We start from the raw sequence: 26,663 nt of genomic DNA, 5'->3' as shown, positions 1-26,663 counted from the left end.
ACCCCAAATCAGGACTGGACAACCCCCAGAACAGCATGCAGGAGGTTGAATGGGGTTGTTCTTTCAGGCAAACTGAAATGCTTGTGCTGACAGAACTGACAAAGTGCAAATGTGTGTCTAAGCTCCAATTAAGCCCTGTTGTAAGGTACACATGAGAATTCCCACTGGGGGGGGGGGGAAATCCATCGAACAGCTACATGCACACAGCCCTGGGCAGAAATAAACCTAAGAATTCCAAGTCCCCCGGTAATGTCTCATAGGGTCTTTTTAATCAAAGAAGAGACTAATTAACTCCACAGGAAAAAATAGCGCAGTGCTGTCAAATCCTCAGAGCTACAATAGTGTCATTACATTTCCAATTACTGCAATTGTAAGGTGTACCTTGAAACTATAACAAGGCAAAATGTTTTCCTATCACCTGATTGTGTGCCAGTCCACACGGGTGCGAGGCTGGGCTTCTGAAGTAATCTCAAGTTCATGCACACACACCCCACGCCCCCCAAATAAGTTGTTGGTGGCATCCGTCTGTCTCAGGAGACAATGGCGTGTGTCTCTGGGGCCAGGTCCATGCAGAGCTTTTCTGACACCCAGGGTGGGAGTCTTGTTGGAACAAAGCTAAAACTCAAACAAAAAAGCAGTCGGTCCATGGTGGGGTCTGCTGGCTGGCTTAGCCCTCCGAGGCCCAGGGCAAGTGTACCCAACTGCCCGTTGCCTTCTGCATGGACCTGCCTGGGGGTGAAGTCAAACCACTGGAGAATCAGTCCCTGCTGTGCTTGCAAAGACTGGAAGCTCATAAGTGCTCTGCCCCCCAAATTGCTTTTGTAGCATTCGCAGCACTGAAGGTGCTGCACTGGGGTGCAAGCCTGGGCAGTGTGTATTGAGGTCCTGGACTGCCCAGACAACAATACCCCCCTCCTAGCCTGGCTTATGTGGTCCAAAGGAAAGCCGAGCAATACATGTGGCACCAGCTTGGCTGCAGGAATTGTCAGGAGGTGGTATACAAGGTGCCATCCAACTGTCTTAGGAGCTCCACTCTGGATTTGTGAGCAGTTTACTCCTTAGACTTTTCATTTCCCAAAGATGTCCCACAAGGGATTTTTCCTCAGGGGTTACTTCTAAAGCCTTTTTCACGAACGAGTATAGCCATAAGGCAGTGAAGGTTTAGGATCAGTTTTCCTTCCTCTAGATGGGCTACCTTATCAGGTTGATGAGCCCAATCTGCCCCTCTTTCCCTCCACACAGGATGTGCAGAAACTGCCTTCTGGACCATCGGACCCCCTGTCAGAACGCAACGTTTTAATCTCACCCGCTCCTAAATCTCCAATCTAGTAACAGCTACAGTGAAATCCAAAAATATGTTAGGGGGAGTAGAAAGAAGCCTCACGGTTGCTTTACTTGTGACATTTTTCTTAAAAAGACAACTGCGACAGAGTCCAGATTTCTACCACTTTATTCCATGTTGGTTGCAGGGTGGCACTTTTTGACTGCCAAGTATCAGTGTCTTCAACCTTGTGTCCCAACAATAAGCACTAATTATTCCAGTTCACACACACACATATAACATCCAGGATGGCCCAGATTTCAGTGATATTCATATAAACTCCAAACACAAGCAGTGGGAAGCCAGTCCCACTTACTCCCTCGTGTCATTAGCATTTGAATCCAAGGACAGAACTACATGTCATGTGCAGCTTCATTATTCTTCCTTTCTTTTCACACAATTCAGCCACTCAGGATGCCCTCTGAAGTGGAATTCTGGAGTGGAGAACAGCATCAACCTTCCCTGCCCCCCCTTGAGGAAAACCGCCTTGACTCCCACTATGGAAAAGGTAAATAACACAAGCAGCATTTTTAATGGGGAGCAGGGAGGAAAGGGGAAAGGGTAAATTCCCACCCCCACACCAGTCTTCACCTTCAAATTGCACCAAAAGGCTAAATTACATATATATCTGTAAAAACAGCTGTAAATACCTCATAACATACTTCTGCTCTAAATGTATTTGAAGCCACAGGAAACCATGGGTTGGCGGAGGGGAGGATGAAGAAGCTGCTGAGCTTCACACTTTTATGTTTAGTCCGATAGTGGTTTCAAAGGGGGGGGGGGACAAGAGGTGCACTAAGCTCTACCTTAATGTAAGACCCTTAAAATCAGAGATCCTAGTTTGCTTATACCTTGTTAAAACGACAGAAAAATCGGTGCCTCATTTGCTACAAAATACTATCAACTTCAGAAATCTTCATAAAATATCTGTGTAAAAAAACCCCAATACTTCCCATAAATATACATGAACTTGTTTAGGCTATAAGCCAGAGCCTTCCAAACTTTTCATGTTGGTGACATACTTTTTAGACACGCGCAGTTTCGCAACACGGTAATTCACTTTTACTAGCAAACCGGCGGGCTGTCCGCTCCCTTTCCAGCCCTGGGAGGAATGCGGGGAGCGTCTGTGCGACACAACCACACACTGCAGCTGACACACTAACTTGTCACGACACACAGTTTGGAAACCTCTGCTGTAAGCCTATATAAGTTCTAGGCCAAGCAATTCAGACGGTTGTATGCAACACAGTTCTAAGGTGACTGTTCTGCTCCTGCAAGGATTTCTCCCTGTGCAGCAGAATATTGTCCCCGTCATCCTCTAGCACATCCCTTAGATAGGTTCCAGGAGTTCCCCCAACCCTCTGGAGCAGATTTAGGAACTGCATGGGGGGAAAGGGTAAAACCCACAGTGCTAGGGCTAATCCCTGCACTAGGGCAACTAATTTGTTGCCTAGCACTCATTATCTCCAATCATTTTTCTTTACTCCGACTATCCCATGGCAATATATACAAAAATAGCAAAAATACCTCTGTAGTACCAAGAAATATATTTATACTATGTACTTTTAAATATACAGTCACTTTTTTTAGAAACACTGGGTTTGGTGGTGAGCAAAGCAATGAACCCTGTTTAGCATTAATGCCTCAGCTAGTGCAATTTCCACAATTACTACTCTCAAACAACCCCAATTCATGTAAATACAATTCTCTGAAGTACAGCATTCAAGGGCTTGGAACCCCATCCATAGCAGTGATTGAGACATAAGGTTTCTGCCATAGCGAAATTCCACAAAGATTACATAATTCAGATGATCAGTAGTTTTGACATATATGTTGCCAACAGCATAGTATTTCAAAGTGTATAAACTATGTCAATGAGCTAAGCAGCATTTCAAAAAATGATTTGGTATGAGGGGGTCATACCTAAGACATATGAGAAATGAAAGTTGCAAAGTATCATAATCAGTTAAGGCAGTAGATCTAATTTCATTTTCTGACAACATCTTTCTTTTAAAAAAAAATAAACACACTGGTGACAAGCAAGAATGTTACTAAATAATAGCAAAGGTTGTGAACCTGTAAAGTCATAATACATAGAATTTAAAACTGGATTGCTATCAATCCAATGTGAAGGACAGGAATGTGTTCCAAAGCTACCCATCAGAAAGCAAATGACTCAAAAGCACAAGTGTAGATGGAGCTGGAAATGCATCTGTTTCTAGCAGGAAGATCATACAATGTTACGCCAACATTTTCAATTAATGGACCCATCCGAGTGTTGCATGTTGTTTTCTTTGTTACCTCACAGCACAAGCCTAAACCAGAATGAATCGCTTTCAGATCAGTATATAAATATTCATCCAAGTCTGCATTCTGCAGGTTCAGTTGCATTTGTCTTGTATGTTCACAAAATTGGCATTTGACTGGATCCGCTTGGCTAGAAAACGAAGGAGAGTGTTTAAAATCCCACATCTCAAAATAAAATATTCACATATGAGATCCAAGCCAGCAGACACAACCAAGCAGTTCCCACAAGTAAGATCCCTCTAAGCAGGGCTGGCCTAAGACATTTCGGCACCTAAGGCAAACCACAAAATGGCGCCCCACTCCCCCACACGGAAGAAGAGATGGGTGAAGATCTAGAAGATGGGAGGTATAAAGATCTTCATTGGGATCTGCTTTGACTCTGAGGTCATGGAGTTAAGTACAGTGGTACCTTGGGTTACATACACTTTGGGTTACATACGCTTCAGGTTACAGACTCCGCTAACCCAGAAAAAGTGCTTCAGGTTAAGAACTTTGCTTCAGGATGAGAACAGAAATTGTGCTCTGGCGGCGCGGCAGCAGCAGGAGGCCCCATTAGTTAAAGTGGTGCTTCAGGTTAAGAACAGTTTCAGGTTAAGAAAGGACCTCCGGGATGAATTAAGTTCTTAACCCGAGTTACCACTGTACAACAGTACTGGGGTGCATTTACGCAACAGGTTTTCAAAATACACCTTCTACATGCTGATCAGTTGACTGGATCTGATTTTGGGAAACAAGTTAACCCAACTAGACAAGATTCCAGTCTGGTGACATTTATGAAAATTAGGTCACTGTGCCCAAAAATGTCTCAATGAATATGACTCAATGACAAGGCTGCAGCTAATTTTCTTAGTGTGTAGTCAACCTAGCCAAAGGCACCTACTATGGCCTCAGACGGCATATCCCCCGGTGCAACCATGACCTGCAGGCATTAAGCTCCTTAACCATACCACCTGCTGCCTTATAAAAAACAAGAGGGGCTTGCTTCATTATCAGCCATTGACTACTACCATCTGTCCAGCCACTGGAGTCCCAGGGTGGGATTCAACTAAGTTGTTGCCTGCATGGAAGGATGTCTGCTTGTGCAACTGGACTCCAACCCCCACCCTGCGAACCCATGCAACCCCATGCATGCTCTGCTCTGAAGAATGGGAGAAACGCAGAATAGGTTTATTGTATTTTAGTGTTTTGTTGGAAGCCGCCCAGTGGCTGGGGGACCCTGCCAGATGGGTGGGGTATAAAAAATAAATTATTATTATTATTATTATTATTATTATTATTATTATTATTTGGGGGGTATGCACGTGGGAAGAAGAAAGCTGAACAATCTCAATGCACCATGGACCTCATTCTGTGCACACACTTAGTGTTACGCTGAATTCCACCCCAGTGCTTTGGCTCAGAGGGGTCGATGCAAACTCTCTGTCAAGAAAGAAAGGCAGCCAGATCCTCAGGAGCTTGCTTGGTTCAATGCACCTCCACTTCCACCCACACTCCTTCACTGGTGTCCTGGTTGGTTTTCTAAGTCACTCAGGGGCACACCAGGATGCCAGAAGGGCAGAGACACTGGTATGTTTTCAACTAAGTCTTACTCAAAAATAGATCCATTGAAATTAATGGACTTGAGTTAGTCATGAATGTTAATTTCAACAAGTCTACTCAAAACAATAGTTGGCTACAACTTCAGGTCCTAATTATTTACATCTGGCTGGAATGGCTGCACTTCATGTGCTGTGGGTGCAGCCTTGTTACAAAAGCACAACTTGCAGACGATCTTTTTATCACCACCCACCACTGATTCCTTTTTTAAAAAATTAATTAATGTACTGATTTTACTTACGCAGAAACAGGATACGTTTTTTCTGCTTCGAGTGAAGGAAGCTGCTGAGGTAGAAAACAACCGGCAAAAAGAGAATGAACGACGAAACTGCAATCACTGGCACTGTATCGCTGCAGGGGACGGAGCAGTTGAAAGTCATGCTCCAAAGCCTTCGCGTAATATTCATCTAGAAAGAAGGAAACTCCAGGTCTTAAGTCATCAGGGAGAATAATCTGTATTTGTGTGGACGCAGCCACGAGCGGCAACATGTGCTCTGCCTCATCCCAAACCCTTCTAGCAGTGCTGATCGGAGGCTAGGAATGCTCTATTGCAGTTATTAACAAACCACATTGAGTTTGAAAGGCAAACCTTAAATTTTTACATTTTAAAACATTACAGAAAGGACAGTGGGTAATATGAAGGAGTAGGGGGCGCGCAACATGAAATGAAGGGAAGGAAAACTTACTGCATCTTCCACATCAATGCACAAATGGGCCTGCTCTTCAGATTCACCTTTCTTCTCACTCTCCTGCATCGCGTTGTACATGGCATTTAACTTTTCATACGTGACATTGCACTTCTTGCATACTTCTGTGTAGTTACCTGGTGGTGCGTTGTCCTCCTGCCGCTATAGATTCAACCAGGAAATTAAGTGTTACAAAAGATGGATATGGAATCCAGCAGATTCTTAAGCATCACACAAATCAGGAAAAAATAAATGAAAACTGGCTCAAGTTTTCAGATAAAGGCTTCCCAGATTACACCAAAACCAGTCTATCTCTGCAATATCCATTCATAAAACCAGAAGGGAGATGAAAATAAAGCTTTAGCTGTCTGGGTGGGTTTGTTTAACTCTTTAATTTGGCGATCCTGCAAAGCCGACCAGATCCCATTAATATTAAAGGCAAGGATCTGTGAAAACCAAATCCTTCCAATATTGTTTATTCATTAAGTGAATGTATGTTTTGTGGTGGCTACTGTATATAAGCTGTCTGGGTGGCTCACAAAACAAAAACATTTGTCATATGATGGTGTCCAAAGAGAAAATGATGAGTCAGCTTAAATGAGGGAAGCAGCTAAGTTAAGACAAAGCTAGGCAGAAAAGGCAGACGAAGGAGACATGTTGTACTTCAAAATGCACTAAATAGAGGCTTATTTGCAGGGCTCTGGGTGAACTTCATTTGTATGTTTTCAAGCTGTCAGTTTATCCATTTTTGTCCAACTTGTGCTATTCTTTTCATTTACCACCCGCTGACAACGCTCATTATTCAATAGCTACTGACTATTCCAACATAAATGCAAAGCAGTTACGCTAATGACTGTACATCAACAATAGGTGGCTTGTTTTGGTATCGCAGAACCCATCACAACAGCACATTTTAACATTTGATACTTGGATCATCGATAAAAAAAGAAGAGAGAAGAGACAGACAGGCATGCACTGGAAACTCTCTACATTTTCCATCAGTGAGAATGTGATGGTAGACAAAGAGTAGCTACCAGGATCTTATAAACACACACAATCTTGAGCAGGCAACCAACATTATGAAGGCATGGGGCACTAAGAACACTTATCTGGCAGTGCTTTCTAAAGAAAGCAAAGGCAACTTATTTCAAACAAGAGTTTAGCAGTAAGATGTAGCTGTCAGTTGAAAGAATGACATGTACTTGAAATTTTAAATTGGAGCTTTGCTAATCACTGCAATCCTAAAACGGCCATACTCCAGGTATACATTCTTTCAGGCCAATGTCTAAAAAGTACTATGCTCTGCACACCTAAAGAGATTTTGGGTAAGCAATTCTCCAACACCTCTCCTCCACAAGGTGCATGGCAAAACACTTTTGAAATGGAACAGCCTTTGCAAAGCACTGTTGCATGACTTGGAGGTCAGCTCTTCAAAGGGTAAAAAAAAAAAAAAAGGACCGCATGGAAAATACAGGGAAATGATTGGATAATGGCATTGTGTGGATGCCCCATGAGTGTAGGAACCATGGCAATTCCACATTAATTGCCTAGAATGCTATCCAATGTTAGCCATACTCAAAACAGACCTACTGAAATCAATGGACTTATGTTAGCCAATTTCAATGGGTCTGTTCTTAAGTATGACTAGTGTTGAACAACACATAATGAAAGCCAATAAAACCATTTTAGTCTTGTGGCTTTAATTTTACTATCATGTAAACAGCTCCATTGCTATCAATTACGCTATTTATTTATTTTGTGCTGATCTAAATTAAGCTTAGGGTGGAAAACCAATATAAAACCCTAAACCTGGCTGCACAATTGCACTGAACTTAAGGTGGATCATTTTCTAGAAGGCAGCCATTGCAACATCCCAATGATACCAGATTAGAAAGATTTCACGACTCATTTGCAGACATGTTAAAACCCAACTTTCAAAAATGCATTCAGTTAAATGTATTCAGCTATGGCTAAACTCATGCTATAACGAAACAACAGAAAACCCATATAGTTAAATCAAGAGGTGACAAGGCCCAGAATAAGGAAAGAAAGTGATTTACTATATGCAGAGATTACACGACTCTTCCTATATAATTACCAACTATTGTGAGACCAAAACAGCGCCATAATTGCATATGAAATGGAGGTGAACATTAATTAGAATGCATTTTGTTCTCCCAGTTGTGAACACCTGCGTTTTATAGATAATTGTTCTACCTGCCTAAACTGCATAAGAGTTTGAGAATTTTATTCGCCGCATTTTGCTCTGGAAAAAAAAAGCCCACCAAAAACATTTTCACTACACAATTAGAGGGCTCAACTGTACCCTTACATAAACAGGTACTGATACCTGGAGGTTGTGTTCAAAGCATGCCAATGATTCATTGAATAAGGCCAGGAACATCTCTGTACTATTCGATAAGCCTTCACTGTTGTTCTTTAAACAACCTGCGAAAGAAGACAAATGTCAATATATCCCAGCAACTGCTTCCAGAAGGTTGTTTTTGGCTAAGGGATATTCATATTTGAGATCTTGCTCATTTCTGCTTTTCTTTTCTTATCCATACATTTTATTTTCATACCGATGCTCAAATTCACTGGTTGTCTAAGGATGTTCTCAGATGTGGATGATTTAGGAACACCTAATCATCACTGTTCTGATTTAAGTTACAAGAGGAATAGCATCTCTGCTTGCAGATTTCTTACACCATTGCCAAGCAGGTGGTCCTCCCTTTCCCTAGCCCAAAATGTTGGACTGGGGACAATTTGGAGTGGGACCATTATATGGATAGGGAGTTACTCTCCCTTCATTGCGTATTATTAAGGACTTGGTTACTCCCAGGACAAGTAGCTTGAAAATAAGAATTCAGGTAAATATGCACAGTGCAGATATTCAGCAATAAAGTAGACAGAGTACATACTTGCACAGTTTGCTTTTTGCCATGTGTCATTAAAAAACTTATCCAGGACCACAACTATCTGCAGTCTATCCGACATCAAGAGACTTTTGGCACAAGGGTTACTCTTGGTAGCATTCTGAAAGGGACAGAGAGAGATTGTTATACATTCATATATACATATACATATACATATACATATACATATACGTGTGTGTGTGTGTGTGTGTGTGTGTGTGTATTATAGTCATTCAGACCATGGTATCTTAACAAGCAACTCCTCCAAAGTGTACACAGAGGAAATAATTGAACAGGACTCACAAAAGCAAGCCAACCTGCCTCTTGCAGGCAAGGAGAAATACTCCATATAATGCTTTAATTATGGGACAAGAAAATCAGGACAGCAAAAGAAAGGAAGAAACAAGAACAGCTTACCCCAACTTGGTGCTCCCCAGATGTTCTGGATCACAATTCCCACCATTCTTGACCTGGGCTGGGACTGATGGGATTTATAGTCCAAAACATATGTAGAGTACTGGGGTGGGGGAGGCTGAGCTAGAATGCTGTTTTGACTATAAGCTGCCCAAATCAGTCTTAAGTATATTCTAAGGAGAACTCTGGAATCTGCCTTATACCAACCCAGATCTGTCTAGCCCTATGTTGCCTTTGCTGGCACCACCTCCCCACTGCCTCAGGCAAAGATTTCCCCCAAACCTGTTGCTTGAGATTCTTTCAACTACAAACTGAACCTGGGATCTTCTAAACCCAGTACCTATGCTCCACCACTGAGAGACAGGCCCTCCACAAAGGCCCTACAAACAGTGCACAAGCGGAAAAAGGGAAACTTAAACCACTGACTTTAGCTTACATTACAATCCAGAAACCAGCAAAGTTGGAGTGCTAGGCTTAGACTGATTTAATCTTGTTAGTTTTGGTCCATTACATCTACTTGGCAGCAGTTTAAAAAGTTTGAGGACCTCGGCTTAAGGGTCTGTCCGTATCAGCTCATATTTGTGATCTGTCACTCAAAGCAATTCCATTTCCCATCTTTGGTTGTTCCTGCTTTATATTCTTAATCATGCTGTTCATTTGCCATTTTGTTGTTGTTTGTATGGGTGGTTTTATTTTATATGTTAATTATTATGTTTTATATGGATTTGCTTTGTAAGTGACATTGAGGGAACCTGCCAAAAGGCAGGGCATAAGTTAATTTTATTTTATTTTATTTGCAACTTTCCAGGTTCAAATCGCTCAGAGTGGAAAAGATGCAAAGATTCTTTCAGATGGCTAAACCTGAAATTTCCATAGGCTGAGTTTTCTTGATCAGGGCAATAATCAAAAGGGTGAACCCCCTACTACCATCTGCATTAGCTAGACAACATTCTCCCACAATGGTCTGCCTGGACACTGTTATAATAAGCACCTAGGAACCAGAGAGAGCCCCTTTTCAATGACTGCTTCAGTGTCCTCCCCAAGAAAACTCATTAGGCACCTACTGTAATTTAGATGGCAAATGAAAACATTTTTATTTTTTCAGGTTGAGGCAGGCCTGCACAACTTGTGGTCCACCCAAGATGAATACAGTTCATCAGCCATAAACTGTGGCCTGCCAGGTACTTCACATTCTGGTTTGGCAGTACAAGGCAGCACCAAAAACAAATGAGTGACTGAATCTTTGGTGGGACATCCTACTGTAGATGACTGTTGATAACAATAAAGAGAAGTTATTTCTCTTTAAGCAGCTAAATGAGCTTTTATGGCTATTCTGAAGGAACTTTTGCTATTATTTTTTATTATTGTTGTTCTTGTTCACTGCAAATTTTAATTTCTTTTTACAAAAACATTAGAAGGGCCTGCTGGATCAGGCCAATGACCCATCTGGTCCAGCATCCTGTTCTCACAGCGGCCAACCAGATGCTCATGGGAAGCCCCAAAGTAGGACCTGAGCTACAGTGGTACCTCAGGTTACATACGCTTCAGGTTACAGACTCCGCTAACCCAGAAATAGCTTCAGGTTAAGAACTTTGCTTCAGGATGAGAACAGAAATCGTGCTCTGGCGGCGTGGCGGCAGCAGGAGGCCCCATTAGCTAAAGTGGTGCTTCAGGTTAAGAACAGTTTCAGGTTAAGAACGGACCTCCGGAACGAATTAAGTACTTAACCCGAGGTACCACTGTACTCTCCACACTGGTGATTCCCAGCAACTGGCATTTGGAGGTATGCTGCCTCCAGCAGTAGAGGGAAAACACAACTATCATGGCTAGTAGTAACTGATAGTCCTATCCCCCATCAATTTATCTAATCCTCTTTTAAAACCATACAAACTTAAAGCCAAAGTACAGTGGTACCTCTGGTTACAAACTTAATTCGTTCCAGAGGTCTGTTCTTAACCTGAAACTGTTCTTAACCTGAGGTACCACTTTAACTAATGGGACCTCCCACTGCCGCCGCGCCACCACCGCAATTTCTGTTCTCATCCTGAGGTAAAGTTCTTAACCCGAGGTACTACTTCCAGGTTAGCGGAGTCTGTAACCCGAGGTGTTTGTAACCTGAGGTGTCAACATACAGTGGTACCTTGGTCCTCAAACTTAATCCATTCTGGGAGTCCATTCAACTCCTGAAACCATTCAAAAACCAAGCACAGCTTCCGATTGGCTGCAGAAGCTTTCTGTGCTCAATCTGAAGCAGTGAGGGACATTTGGCTTCCAAAAAACACTTGCAAACCGGAACACTTACTTCCGGGTTTGTGTCATTCGGAAGCCAAGCCGTTCGAGTACCAAGGTACCGCTATACATAAATACTTTATGATGTTAACTTGTTAGTTGCTCTAGGAATTCTTATAGTTGATGAATGAGGTATATATTTAGTAAATAAAAGAAAAGCAAACATCCTGCAGAGGTAAAGTCCTCCAAGAATTACACTTTTTCTTACTGTAAGGTATATGTAAAATGTGGCCTTACAGTCAGCTGTGATCCAATCTTGCCTCATCCACAAATCAAGAGGAAGAACCTATATTTACTTTGACCAGGAAGAGCTGCCCTTCCACTGTGGAAGAGGTCATACACTCTAAGGCACATATCCAACAGCAGAAGTTGCAGAACGCACACACAAGTACTCAATCCCAAATCAATATTTTCCATGTGTTATTCTCCCCAGTGAAGTGATTTTTCCCACATGTGACTGACTGAAGTTCAATGACAGAATTAGTCAGACCTATACTTCTTTTCCAGCTATTACAGGCCACTTCTTGTTTCCTTTCAAGTGCCTGCTGAGCCAAAGTAGTGACTGGTCTCTTCACAGACAATATACAGAAGAGGCTAACAAAACTACAAACATTTTCCAGATACAGACAAGTTTTCAGTAGATTGTTCTTGACTCTTATTTCAGATCCTGCATAACTTGTGTCCCACCAAACTGAATATAGCTCAATGGTCATCTATGATGCCCCACCAAGGAGTCAATCGCTCTCTTGTTTTTGTTCTTGCCTGGGGCTGTTAAAACAGAGAATGTGAAGCATTCAACAGGCCACAATATATGGTTGAGGAGCAGTACTTAGCTTGGGTGGGACACAAGTTGTGCAGGCCTGCCTCAGATTTTCTGTGAAAAAGGAAAGCTGCAAACCCATAGCTTGCTCATGTGTGCCTTAATTTTGTGTTTGTATTCAGTCTGCCTTGCCCAGCTAGTTGTCAAATCCAGCTAGTCCCCAAGGCTGCAACTGGTATACCTTTTAACTCCATCAGGCACCATGTATCAGCAGGTGCAAAAATGAGTGTAAGGATATAGGTAAACATCAGTTTGCAACCCGGAGACCTTCCCGCCTCCACTTTTAACCTTTCAAGGTAGAAGAACAAGCTGCTACTGTTGCCCTCGCTTCATAGTCCCTGTAAAAAGCAGGCCTCTGGTTTCATCCCACAGCAACCAGGGAGGAGGCCCCAGCTAAGCCTTCAATCTTAAATCAACTTGTATGGGAATAAGTGCCACCGAATTCAGTTAAAACTTACTCCAGAAATACATGCTTAGGATCCCACTGCCAGAATACTTCCCCACTGTTACCGTTTGGGAGAACTACAGTATGGGTTGCTGTTTTGGTTTTTTTGTTAGGCCAAAGACAAAATAAGTTTCCAATACGCCTACAGCTTCACAGAAAGCCAACAGGAACTCCTTGTTGCAACCCATCAGAAACACTCTTTCCCAGAGGGGAAACCACGTTTGTCGTAACAGCAAAAACAAAAAAGCAAAGCGTTTTTATGGCAAAAGGTCCCATGGGCTCTTTTTGAGACGCCACAGAGGATTTTTAGTCGGTTTCTCAGAAGCGCAAGACACTCTAGGAGACCCTGGAAGCTCCGTCCCCGCGCCCCCCTGCCCCAGCCCTGCCCCGTCTTTCTGCAGCAGGCGCTCGCGAAAGGCACGCGAAGGAAAACGCACCCCGACGACCCGGGCGATGTTCTCGTACTGCTCCGTGGCGTCCCGGAACTGGCGGTAGCAGTTCTGGCAGAGCCTTACAGGCCGAGCGCTCCGCGCAAGGCAGCCCGTCAGCGTGGCGCTGCTGTTGGCGAAGGCGGCCAAGAGCTCCCGGCACTCCGGCTCCAGCTGCGCGTCCAGCAGGTCCCCCGCGAGCCCCGAGCCCAGCGACGCCAGGTCCGCCGCCTCCAGCAGCTCCCAGGACAGAGGGCGGCGCCGGCCTCCCCAGGCACTTTCCTCCCAGCCGCTCCCTGCGGAGCACAGGCCCAGCAGAGCGCCGGGAAGCAGGAGCAAAAGCGCGGCCGGGCCCATCGCCGCCACCCGCGCCGCGCCCGGGTAGAAGCGGGAGGAAGAAGGGAAGCCGCCCTCGGGTCCTGCCTGCCGAACGCCGCCGCCGCCGCCACTTCCAGAAGCGAAACCAGGTCACGTGCAACAGGGAGGTGAGCGCGCGCAGGGCTGGGTGGGGGGAGAGAGAGAGGAAGCGCTGTCAACATTCGGGAAGGGGGCCCGGCGCGGCGTCTCATTGGGTGTTGGGGATTCGACGCGTCATAAGGTAGGAGCGCCGGCCGCGAGAAGGGGCGGGGCCGAAGGGCGCAGCGGGTACAGCGAGAATGCGCCGGCAGATTCGGAGGCGGGGTTTGAGGGCTGGCGGCTTGTTCGATTGCGGAGGGGTTTGCTGCGCTGAAAGGCGATAGGAGCAATAGCTATGTCGGCACCTCAACGCTAGTAAGTGTGTGTGGAATGGAAAAGATGAACTACAACATCCTTAGTTGTCTGGGACTAAAATCATAGCATAGCATCATGGGCGTAGCCAGGATTTTTGTTGCGGGGGCAGGACTTTTGTGGGGGGGGGGCGAACCTTAGTTTGCTCTGTATTATATTGATTTTTATTGATGGGGGCAGCTGCCCCTCCGTGCCCCCCCCCTTGGGTAGCATCAGTGCATACGCATTGCAGAAAAGTAATGGGGGTTTTCTGGAGCACTTCCTTTCCGTTCAATTACAATCAGGGTGCCAACTTGAATAAAATATTGGGGGGCCGAAGTAAGCCTCCCCCTGCATAACTGATCACAATGCATGTCGCGCGCACACCATTTGAATGCCAATGTGCATTAACTTGTGGGGCAGCCCCCTCAAATATTTTATGGGGTGGGCACAGGGACCTCAGTCCCTAGGAGTCGGATCCTATGGTTACAGCAGAAACTCGAGGTTCCTTCATGGTTTCCTCTGAAACCCTGTTGGGATAATGGAACAGCTCGCTGATCTCCAGGGGGGGAACTGTAGAAGTGGGGAATCTGTGCTCTTGGCTGTGGCAGGTTTGGCGTTCTTTGGTATAAGGGGTGTCCCTATGCTATCTGTGTCTATAATATATGGGATCTTCCCAATCCCTACCTTGAAATGGATCTCTTTCTGTATATTCCTCCACACCTGCTCCAGTCATCCTCTTGAGGCCCTGCTCCATATCCCTGCCCCTGTGAGACACAACTGGCAGTTGCAAGAGCTAGGGCTTTTCCTGTGGGGCATTTTGGTTTATCTTTCCTAGAATCATAGACTGTTTGGTGTTTGGGAATTTTGTTGTGGTGGTTATGGCTTTTTCTTGTAATATATTGATCTGACGATGAATGGTGGGGATTGCTATGTATTTTAATATTATGTGGAGTGTGGATTTGTTTGGTGCTTCTTTTGAAAAATATTTAAAAAAAACAAAAAACATATCCATCAGTAAATCCTGTGGAACTCAGGAAACTTGGAGTTGTAGCAACAAAGTTCTACTTAAATTTGTTATTGTTCAGTCGTTTAGTCGTGTCCGACTCTTCGTGACCCCATGGGCCAGAGCACGCCAGGCACCCCTGTCTTCCACTGCCTCCCCCTGTTTGGTCAAACCCATGCTGGTAGCTTCAAGAACACTGTCCAGCCATCTCGTCCTCTGTCATCCCCTTCTCCTTGTGACCTCCATCTTTTCCAGTATCAGGGTCTTTTCCAGGGCGTCTTCTTTTTTCATGATGTGGCCAAAGTATTGGAGCCTCAGCTTCACGATCTCTCCTTCCAGTGAGCATTCAGATCTGATTTCCTTCAGAATGGATAGGTTTGATCTTCTTGCAGTCCATGGGACTCTCAAGAGTCCCCTCCAGCACCATAATTAAAAAGCATCACTTCTTTGGCGATCAGCCTTCTTTATGGTCCAGCTATCACTTCCATACATCACTACTTAAATTAGACCTACTGAAATTAATGGACCTAAGTTAGTCATGTCAATCAATTTCAACGGGTCTACTTAGCACTGTGGGCTAGCACTGGTAACAGCCCTTACCTCTGAGTAAACATAAATAGAATTGGCATCACAATTAAAATGCATCTTGTATTGTTTAAAACATGGTTCTAGAAAGTTGGCAACCCCCAAGAAAGCAGAGGCAACAGGGTCAACTTGTGCATTTGGCAACATAGTAAGTCAATGCTTGTTTAGAACATTTATGTTTATGATATATTCATTCTATGGTACATCTAATATTTTTAAACATATATTAAATCTCTTAAATCTGTCATATACTTTCATTTTAAAGTTAAGTGTCTGCAACCCAGGCAGACTGAAAATTTACCGTAATAGATGAAGCTTTGCAGTTGTTCATCTAGTAGTAACCTTGATACCAAGCCAAAATGTACTGTAGTTAGCAGCTGCTTAGTGACTGCATACCAGAAAGGATACATTTGTTGGTGTGTATGTGGAATGGTATTTGCTTTCAGAGGCTGAGAATAAAAAGGCAGGGTAGAGGCTGTAGATGCAAGATGTGACAATCAACCTAGACATTTCTACTTAACTCTAAAGGTAAAGGTAAAGGAACCCCTGACCATTAGGTCCAGTCGTGACCGACTCTGGGGTTGCGGCGCTCATCTTGCTTTATTGGCTGAGGGAGACGGCGTACAGCTTCCGGGTCATGTGGCCAGCATGACTAAGCCACTTCTGGCGAACCAGAGCAGCGCACGGAAAGGCCGTTTACCTTCCCGCCGGAGCGGTAGCTATTTATCTACTTGCACTTTGATGTGCTTTCGAACTGCTAGGTTGGCAGGAGCAGGGACTGAGCAACGGGAGCTCACCCCGTTGCGGGGATTCGAACCGCCGACCTTCTGATCGGCAAGTCCTAGGCTCTGTGGTTTAACCCACAGCGCCACCCTCGTCCCACTCTAGGCCTATGTAATTGATGTTCCCATGTATGTGAGGAAGACAATATTGAGACAAACTTGTATTTTGGCAGTGGATTTTGCCATTTTTGCAACCTTATGACATTCTGGGTCCTCTGGGGTAGGACTTTTCTCTTCATCCCATGTCTCAATAAAAACAGTTCTCCCTCAGTGCCAGTTTGGAGAAGTCTACACATTAAAACCCAAAAAAGCAACATGTGTCTGCAGCACCTCTTTTTCTCATGCCTCTCCTTTTCTTATTTTTGCTTACTACAAAGTGCCCTGGCCAGGATCTTTTCTTTGTGAATCACCCCATCCTTGGTATGTGTGTGACTGAGGGCTAGTCTGGTTGGGCAGGATAGTTCCATCCTATTTATATTCTTCTTTTTCCAGGATTCCTCTCCATAAGGGAGAAGACACCGTAGCTGTGAAAAAGTTCAGTTAGGAAATAAAGCTTTTAAACTTTAATTGTTGGTTGTTTGTTTATCCTTGCATCTTTGCATTTCCTTGCAAAGAATGATCCTGAGCTGTGTGATGGTGATGGGTTTGATCACATGGAAATCTGTTTCTTGGGGGCAGGTATCCACCATCACAAAAATATGGAGCCCCTTTCCTCTGGTGAGCCTACCATGATAGTAGAAATAAATTAAATCACAAACTTCACTGCCAAACTCTGTTCCATATCAGGACATGCCCCATTCTGTACTTATGGCAAAACTCTCTACAAAGGCTTATTTTAAAAGGACTATGGGATACCACAGTATTTAATGTTGCTTCATCCTTCTGCCAGCCTTGCCTTGATGCGAGACGAAATAATGCGGAGTCACCTGTGTTTGATCCTCATTCATCCTCTCAGTTTGATTCAAAATGTCAACAGATAATAAAATGAAAACCTGTAAATCTGCAGGAAGAATTCCAGATCCATTATCCCCATTGCCAAGAAGCAGATTTTCACACAATATCCATCTGCAGTTTGCACTTAATTCATTCAGTATTGTCAATTGCTCACTTTAATTAAACACTCCAGGTGTTTTTGTGGATGTTTTTCTGCAGACATAAAGCTTCACAGAAGTTGTAGTCTTAAAGCTGCATAAACTGTTAGTATCGTATGCAAGGTCACAATGTTTCCTGAGTTCTGAAGTATTAAAAGTGTGATAAGTTTGTGGAACTTTAGGCCCTGATCCTGCTAAAGTTAGTTACAACTAACACCACAAACCTATGCATATTGACTCAGAAATAAGTCCCATGTAAGTTTGCACAGAATTGTCACCTAAGTCTCATGGAGCAAATGGGACTTGAGTTGCATGACTGTCTTGATCCATTATTTAAAATGGAATTTCCAGTCCAGTTTAATGCTCAATTTGCATGTAACGCTAAGTCAAATAATGGCTTAGCACAAATATGTGAGTGTGCGGACTCCCAGAGAGGAGATTACGGCCACTTTTCCTCTACTTTAGTTGCTGTAAGCTAATCCATGGTTTGACTTTGCATGATTTTTGAATCTAGTTTCATGGTTTACCTCTTTCAGACAAACCATGAATTGTAAACCAAGGACAAGCCTTGGTTGTGCTTCATGGTTTGTCTGGAGTAAAACAAACCACAAGCTCAGGTTTGGATGACATACCAAGCCAAACCATGGCTTAGCTTACAGCAGCAGGACCAGAGAAGAAGCAAAGTGGCCATGATAGTCCTAGGAGCCTACACACTCTCATGCATCTGTGCTAAACCATGGTTTGGTTTGGCTTAGCATTACATGCAAACCAGGTCTATTGTGTTGTTTACTCAGAAGTAGCCAGCTTGTATTTGCATTGCAGCATTAAGCATAGTATGAAGTTTATAATAAATAAACGAGTCCTGCTTAGTTCAGTGATGTTTGCTCCCAAGTATGTATCTTGGGCTTGGGTGTTATTTCGAGGGTTTTGTTGTTGGTGGGGAGTTGTTACAGTTGGTTGTGTCTTTATTTTAGATCTCGTGGTTTAGGTGGACATTGTTCAGTTTTGTTGTATATTTTTATGCTTTTAATTATTGTTTATGGCTGCTTTTGTTACGTTGTAGTTAAGTATTTTTTCATGTTGTAATTATGTGTTTTTTCATGTTGTAAGCTGCCTTGAGCATGGTTTGAATTGTGGAAAGGTGGCATGCAAAATATATGGTCTTAGACGTAACCAAGTTGGCCCAGTGTGAATCTTTGTTCTTTAGCCATTGGCCACTGCAAAATTCTGTAAATAATTGTGCCACCATTCTCCTACCTATGCGCTTCTCTCTAGGTCTCAGCTATTATCATGGAATTCATGAGAATGTGCAGAGACACTTGTATGTTATAAAGTGAATGCTTTAAAATATCAAAAATATGATGATGATAATAATGCAAAATATTTAATTCCTTGTGATGCAGGTTTAAGTTTGACAATAATGAAAACATATGTTCCAGAATGAACATGACGTGGCTAACTTTTGATATGAATTTTTGGAACAGAATTCAGATATTATTGAATAGTAATATTTGACTCAAGTTTTAATTTTGGGAAGGAGGCAGTAGCTGGTGTGTGTGTTTTGGTGGTGTTGGGTTTGGTGGGGTTTTTTTTAGCACATTCTAATGGAAAAGGCATCTGTAGAAGCTGCTTTTTGCCTTGAAAAATTTACTTATAATGTTCTTTGTGAGCTGAACACAATACAAAAGCTATTTTAATGCACCTGTTGGCTCCCCCCCCCTTGAAAAAAATAACAAGGGTGGGGGGTATGTTGGTGAAAGCATAACAAGGAATGAGTTCAGTTTTAATAAGCAATCATACTATTTTGAAAAGAACCCTCTTGTAACAAGTTTACACAATTTTGAAGGAAAAAGATTTTATGTCTGAGCAATTTAGTGGTATGCCATTTCTAAGGATTCTGACAAGCTCCCAGTTGCTTTTACTCATGTGCTTTTAATTAAACCATAATTGTGCCATGCGTTATAAAATGAAAGAAAAGCTGTTAAACTGGATATCTTTTATGACAAGAGAACAGGATGATCCTTCTGAAAAGAACAAAACAGTATTGAAAAAAGGAATAAAAGCATATTCAAAGCAAACATTATAGTACGGGATACCACTCTTTGACTGGCATAAGTTCAAGATGCACAATTTTAAATGACAATAATGTATGCTCAAAAATCATATACACTTATGAACTCTTTTTCAAAAGCAGTTTGTACTGGCTTGTCCACTATCTTTCAGTAATTACTTGAACAGGCACAGGCACAGTACGACAGAAAGGGATTTTTTTTCTTCAGTATGTGCAACTTACAAGAATTACAGTACTTGCTGCTTACAAAACAAGACTGCTTGGAAGAGGAATGATCATGTGAATTTTGTCTTCAGTGTGATACATTGATACATTCTGCTTTCTGTACACTTTATTATTGCCATTGTTGTGGTTAAACCTCTAACAAGGTGCTCTACGTGTTTTTTAATAGAAAATGGCCCTACCTGAAAGTTACAATCAAAAGAATAATGCAACAAGAACGAGAAAAATGGATGGGGGGGGGAATAGGGGGCAAGATTGATAGTATAATCTGGTATATGCTAATGGAAATTTATTTTTATGTTAAGATGTTAATTTTAATTTAAAATGTTTCTTAAAGGCTAGAAATGTATAGGTGAAGGGATCGCATCTCAATAGGAAATGCATCCCAAACAAAACAGAGAACCAAAAATGATTTAGAAGGAATAAAAGAGCCCAAAGAATAAAGGAACTATGAGAATTCATTTGCATTCATATGCCCCTTCAAAGAGGAATGGTTTCAGATTCCTCAGTAGCAGGGTAAGGTCTGCTCCTCAACACAACTCACCTTGGTTCCTCAACTAGAGTATTTACAGCATCTGGATCAAATGTTGAGTCCTCTATGTTTTGATACCACAAGACTGATACAACACTCACAAATGAGTGTTGTGCAAATCTGATCTCTGCTCTAAACTAGGAAAACAGGTTTCCTCTGAGCTCGAACCTTGGAAGAAATATTTGTCAGCATTCTTCCACTGTAGGTTTGTTGCTCAGCAGACACACCCTTAAGCGGTGCCATGATATGTATACCAACTGTATTATGACAGCAAAGAAGAAAGAAGGAGAGAGTGGATTAAAACTTTAAAACAAATAACAACATCTTAAATATGGAGGGGATACTGTGAAACTAAGGAAGAGAAAGACGTTTCTCTTCATTTGGCATGTTCATATTTATAGGGTGAAAAAATGTGATAAGCCTAAGAATTAAAAGAGAAAAATAACTGTAAAATGAGATAAGGGCAAGCCAACAAGCAAGAATGATATGACCCAGTCAAGCTATTAATGAAAGAATTAACTAAAGAACCATTAGTGGGGGCAGGGAGTAAAGAAGAAATGGAAAGAACAGTTCTTAGCAATGGGAGTATGAGTTAATAAAGAAAAGGAAGAATTTCTTTTTGAAATACAAAATTATAGCGGAACTAGAGGAAAAATCACCAGCAAAGGACAACAAAAAGAGGGAACAGGCAAAATGGGAACAAGGTGATTAATAAGAAACTCACTTGCTCAAGGATCGTTTGACAAGTATGCATGCCAGTGTCTCAAATGTTGTCCACATTTGAGTATTATTTAGCTGTTAATCCACTTCTTCCACATTCAAATCAGAATGTAGTAGTCCATTAGAAAGTTGAGCCAACTTTCACCTGACCAGACAGAAGTCTTTCCCCATCAAATACATTGCAATGTACCTTACAATACAAATGACAGAATACATTACATGCTACCAATTAAAACATACTTGCGCATAAACAGGATTTATTCATTATGAGGGTAAATCTAAACAGATGGACTTCCATTCAGCCTCTGGTAAAATAAATGTGATAAAATTAATGTTCTCTCATTAATCTGCATGTTGCCCTCCACCACCACTGCTGTCACATTCATAAAATTTATTTTATACCTATTGATGACACATTCCATTCCTGCCCAGGCATTAAGATCTGTAGGGAAAGCCCTACTCTCATAGTCCCACTGCTAAGTGAAGTTTGGGGACTAGTAGCATGTGAAAGGACATCATCTACAGCAGTGTGCCACCTGAGGAATAACCTTCCCTCAGAGATGCGTCTACTGTACTAACAACCTTGCAGACTTTTAGTCAATTGATGAAGAAGAGTTTGGAAGAAGAGTTTGGATTTGATATCCCGCTTTATCACTACCCGAAGGAGTCTCAAAGCGGCTAACATTCTCCTTTCCCTTCCTCCCCCACAACAAACACTCTGTGAGGTGAGTGGGGCTGAGAGACTTCATAGAAGTGTGACTAGCCCAAGGTCACCCAGCAGCTGCATGTGGAGGAGCGGAGACGCGAACCCGGTTCCCCAGATTACAAGACTACCGCTCTTAACCACTACACACACTGGCTTTGCCCAGGCTTTGCAGAGTAGGGCGAAATCTGAGAATTCAGTATGAGGATTTTTGCTGCTACTTGATCTTTCGTTTTTAAAGAAGATTTGTGATATTTTAATTGTATTTATTGACTTATTGGTTTGTTGTTGTTTTATACTCTTGTACTCCTGCCCTAGGAACAGTTGGAAAGGACAATAAGGAAGGAAGGAATTTCTCTGGGTGAGGGCCAAGGCATTTTTTTCCCTAAGCAAATTACAACTACTAGTTAAGGCTAGTCAATTTCCACAGTCTATTACTTTCTCACAGTGCATACATTTGGAGCACCTCAGTCCATTAGCAAGCACTCAGCGGTCACTTGTATCTCTGTCTCCCACCTGTACTGAACCCGTTATAAGGATGGTAAGTACTTGGATCCTCCTATCTCAGTCTCCCTGTTTCTCAATTGCCTGCTATTACAGCCAACGGATTGGCCTGGAAGGTACTCATAGTCAGAATTTGCAGTGATCCATATGCACATGCCACCTTAACTTTGGGGCATAACCCTGGCTAGAGAACCTTTATGTGGAAGGACTGGCCAGCTTTCCAGATTATGACCTCTGACTATTGGGAAGGTAAATTCAAGTCATTTCATGATCTACAAAGGGAACTTGGTTTGGATCACCTGCTTGTGCAGCATCTGTGCCCCCATATCTCCTGGATGACTTAGATGGCTTACTGGTTCAAACCAGACTGCCAGCCTGTTTGTAGACTAGACACATCTTAGCTCCATGAAGAGTGGAACAGAGAACTAGAGTATGTAGCTCATTCAGCCTAAGCAATGATCCACAACTCTATCAACAGGTCCTTACTTGACCTGAGGTTGAATCTCAGCCAACAAACGTTAATATTCCAGAAGTATTGAATGCCACAGAGGTTTCATCACAAATTATTATCCTGTTCTGATTCATATAATGTAGAGCTGCCCAGTTATAAGCTCCCCTTTGGGTGAAGTTTGGTAACTACAAATTTGATAAATGGAAACCTCATTGCATTTTAAAGATGTGCATGATGTTTCATTTTACTATAGTCCTACTCTTTGGAACCTACCTCCAGGCCATGAACTATGGATCATGTGCACTACAGGAACAGCTAAGCTTCTCTTAATCCAGGATTGGAAAGAGAATACAGCACTTTGCCCACAATAATGGGTTTATGATTTTCACTCCCTGTTTGAGTTTGCTAACTTTCCACATTAGCATAAAAAGGACAGATATGAATACATTTGGTCAGCTTTTCGGCCATCTCCCAGCCTCCATTCCCCACAGCTCTTCAGTAAATGAAAGAGCAGTGAGGACTCTACAGTACCAAAGAGATGACCCTAATCATCCTGTAGCAAGACCAGGACCTCAACAGGATGAACTGCTAGAAGCCACCAGAAAATCCCCCCCCCCCAGCATTCAGGAACCTGTCTGGTTCCACTAGTGTCCAGGGGCAAACCATCTGCATCAGTCCCCTGCTCACAGTGTCATGCAGATGCCTCCCAAGAAATGAGTAAGCAAAGTGACGATTCCACATTAACTACCCACTCTGAAAATAGAGACGGTTTGTATTGGAATTTACCAAATGCATTGCTTCACTAACAAAGAATGACCATGTTGCACCTCCCACAGAACTGAGGGGTGAGGGGAGCTTTCCATCTGCCACACCTTTTTCCGTGTCAAGGTTAAGTGAAGCTGCTGTTTCCCCACAAACAGAAATCCTTAATGAACCACAATTCAGACGTGTATCAGTCTTTGAGCAGTTCGTGGCTCCACTCCACCCATCTTGAGAATTACAAATGGCCTTGGGACTGTTAGATCTCCTTTTTACACCCTCTTCATGGAACCAAAGTTCACAGGATTCCCTGGGAAGAGGGAATATTAAACTTACAAAACTGTATATCTGATTCATCTGAGTGATATGCGAGAGAGGAAAATACATAAAATCAAGTACGCTCTCCGAAAGTATTGTTGACAAACACGATACTGGCCAAAGAAGAGACCATTCTAATTCACATTTAATCACACACACAAAATTAAGTTCCCAGAAGGACTTCGTTCCCTTCCCTGCTTCTTTTTAAAAACCTTTTCAACTTTGATCCACTTTCTATCCCCTTGCGTTTTCTCGTCTGAATATGAAAAGTCCACGAGCGGAATGCATAATCAGTTAAGACCGATCGAGATAACGAGGGCGCGTTTCCAATTTCTTCCACGAGGGGTCGACTTTGGTTCTTGTTTTCCCCAATGAGCTTCGCGGATTTATTCATTTTTATGTCTTCACCCCACGCACCCTCCTCTTCCCACATTCTAAGAAAAATAAAATAAACATCTAAGTTACTGAAACCATTACTGCTTCAGTCCTGGTCACTAGAAGCCAACCGTTGTAAAGTTGCAACTTGGCTTTCGGTCTCCTTTTTTTGTATACCAGACTTGCAATACTGTATAACTTCCTGATCCGCTGGCGCCCAACGAGGGCTTGATATTTATCGAAAGGGAAGAAGAGAAAGAAGAATCTGATTAGCTGTACATGTATTTCCAAACTTGACCAAATTCATGTTTCCTTTTTTTCTTTACAAAATGCATATGCAAAATCCATGCGTGAAAAAGACTTGTGTGGGAGAGGCCAGCGGGGGTGGGTGGGTGGTAGAAATCTGATCCGATAACCGCTTGGTTTAAAACTGAAGGACTCTCGTTATTCAAAACTGTCCTTTAGGGTAGAATGATCCTCTCCCAGGCCCCTGGGCTTTCGAAAATCTTCCGACATCGGTTTCAGAAGAAGGCAAACAGACGCCTCGGTTGTTCACTCTGCTGCTAGGATCGTGAGCCGTACGGCCGCCTAAAACTGAGCTCGTTTCTTGCAACCTCAAAAGAGTTTTAGCTAAAAATGATATTTTGCCAACAGTGCAGCAAGATAAAATTTAAAAAATCTCCCCTGAAAGCTGTTTAGCCATCAGGTCATGCCGTCCGCGTGACGTCTAAATCGCTCCTCACATTCCCCACTCTCTAATAGTGCACCATATTTCTTCTCAATGAGGCTTACTCCAAGGTAAGTGGGCATTGGATTGCATCCTCAGTGTCCAAATCATATATCATTCTCATCATCATCATCATCATCATCATCATCATCATCATCTCAGCACCTGTTTGGCAAAGAAGCTTCCATTAAGTGTCATTCTCTGCCTGAGAGCCAGCTCATTATATTAGAAAAGTTCGATTTCATCCATGGACTTTAGGGGAGAGGGGGGCGGGGGAGAGAAACACGCTAAGATTGTAAGATTTACCAATATTCCTTTAAAGGCATACTGTACTCTGCCCGCTTCCGGGCCCCTGCTTTGCCCCAAATCCTTCTCTCTCTCTCTCTCTCTCTCTCTCTCTCTCTCTCTCTCTCTCCAGCCTCCTGACTTGGGATTTGGCTGACACGTTTATTCGTCAATTTCACTTTCGCCGACACAGCCAGCAGTGGAGATTCCCCCCCCCCCTTATTTTCACCGAGACTATATTAATTAAAAGAAATACATGATTAAAAAGTAATGAGTTGAATAAAAATTATCTCCGCTCATTTTCTGATTATGTTAATTGTTAAAAACCCTTCAATCACGCTGTTGCAGTCAATGGGTTTTAATGTGAAATTAGTGGGCTCTTGATAACTTACAGTCCAGAATAATCCTGGCAGTTTAGTCATCATTCCTAATAACGAGGATGTTGCTAGGACGAGAGATTTCTACATGATTTGGCTGCATTAAGCCTTCCCTGCCCCTCCTCCCCCTACATCCAAGAGTGCCACGCTCAAGTACACAACTTTCTGCATATTGTTAGCCAGGCAGGCTGAGTTGTGCTTCTGTCAAATGACGGAAGAGTCGCCGTGCTGGGCATTGTGGCAGCGACAACAGCAGAGTCCCTATAGCGGGTGGCAGCCTAGGAGATGCATACGATGAAGCAGGTTCTGGCCAAGGAAGCCTGGGTCGTCATAAAATTGGCGAAGCCCCATCTTATACATGCTTACTCAGAAGTAAACCCAACAGCGTTCAGTTTGCTTACCTGAGTAAGCATGCACAGGATTGCCACCCTCGTCCTTAGATGATTGGACTCTCTGCCTAACCTTCTAGAGCATGAGACTCTTAATCTCAAGGTTGTGGGTTTGAGCCCCACATTGGGTGAAATATTCTTGCGTTGCAAGGGGTTGGACTAGATGACCCTCGTCACCCCTTTCCAACGCTACAATTCTATGATTATGTGAATCGTTCTGTGTGAGATCTCGTCTGCACAAAATGCCAAGGGTCGATTAGCAAAAAGGAACCTCACAGCCCATTAATATGCTGCGTATTGTGCAATTGCTTGACTTCGGCTGGATGTCTTTAACTTGTTGCTGTTCCGATCATTTGAAGCATTTTCATTTCTTGGCTGCAATCCTAAACTTACTTTCTTTCTTCGGAAGGAAGTCCCGCTGAAACGTGTCCATGATCGAACTGCTAGGTCCTTCACGTTCTCAGTGAGAGAGACAATAGAGGTGCTTAAAATGGAAGGGTGGAGGTACAGTACACAGTCGTCCAATGTCTTTCATGAGGAATGTCAGAAGACTATATGCATCTACGTAAATCATAGCTGTCAACTTTTCCCTTTTCTTGCGAGGAATCCTATTCGGAATAAGGGAATTTCCCTTAAAAAAAGGGGGGAAAGTTGACAGCTATGACGTAAATATGCAGGGACTTTTTTTTTGTATGTGTGTGTTTGGTTTCGTTTATTTAACCATTAGTGGTATTAATTGGCCGCACAGGTGCCAGTTAGAAAGAGTTCTTTCCCCCACCAACTTTGACCACAAATTGA

At 42.9% G+C, this 26,663-nt stretch overlaps 1 protein-coding gene and 1 long non-coding RNA gene across 3 annotated transcripts in view; one reads left to right on the top strand and one right to left on the bottom strand.

Moving 5' to 3' along the window:
• Positions 1–1,432: 1,432 nt before the first annotated feature.
• Positions 1,433–13,679, bottom strand: OSTM1 (osteoclastogenesis associated transmembrane protein 1). The gene is made up of 6 exons (XM_028723099.2): positions 13,231–13,679; positions 8,832–8,946; positions 8,261–8,358; positions 5,911–6,072; positions 5,466–5,631; positions 1,433–3,758 (listed from the first exon to the last, which is right to left on the bottom strand). Exons 1-6 carry the CDS (start codon positions 13,576–13,578, stop codon positions 3,703–3,705), a joined length of 945 nt encoding a protein of 314 aa, XP_028578932.2. The 5' UTR covers positions 13,579–13,679; the 3' UTR covers positions 1,433–3,702.
• Positions 13,680–13,905: 226 nt separating this feature from the next.
• The window catches only part of LOC114594018 (uncharacterized), a 36,605-nt gene continuing 23,847 nt past the window's right edge, over positions 13,906–26,663 (top strand). For both annotated transcript variants that reach the window (XR_003705855.2, XR_003705854.2), the window contains exon 1: positions 13,906–13,992. This is a non-coding gene — a long non-coding RNA (uncharacterized LOC114594018). The remainder of the gene's footprint in view (positions 13,993–26,663) is intronic.

This window comes from Podarcis muralis, chromosome 3 (assembly GCF_964188315.1).
Source record: "Podarcis muralis chromosome 3, rPodMur119.hap1.1, whole genome shotgun sequence".
Taxonomy (NCBI): domain Eukaryota; kingdom Metazoa; phylum Chordata; class Lepidosauria; order Squamata; family Lacertidae; genus Podarcis; species Podarcis muralis.
This window is presented reverse-complemented; position numbering and strand designations above follow the sequence as displayed.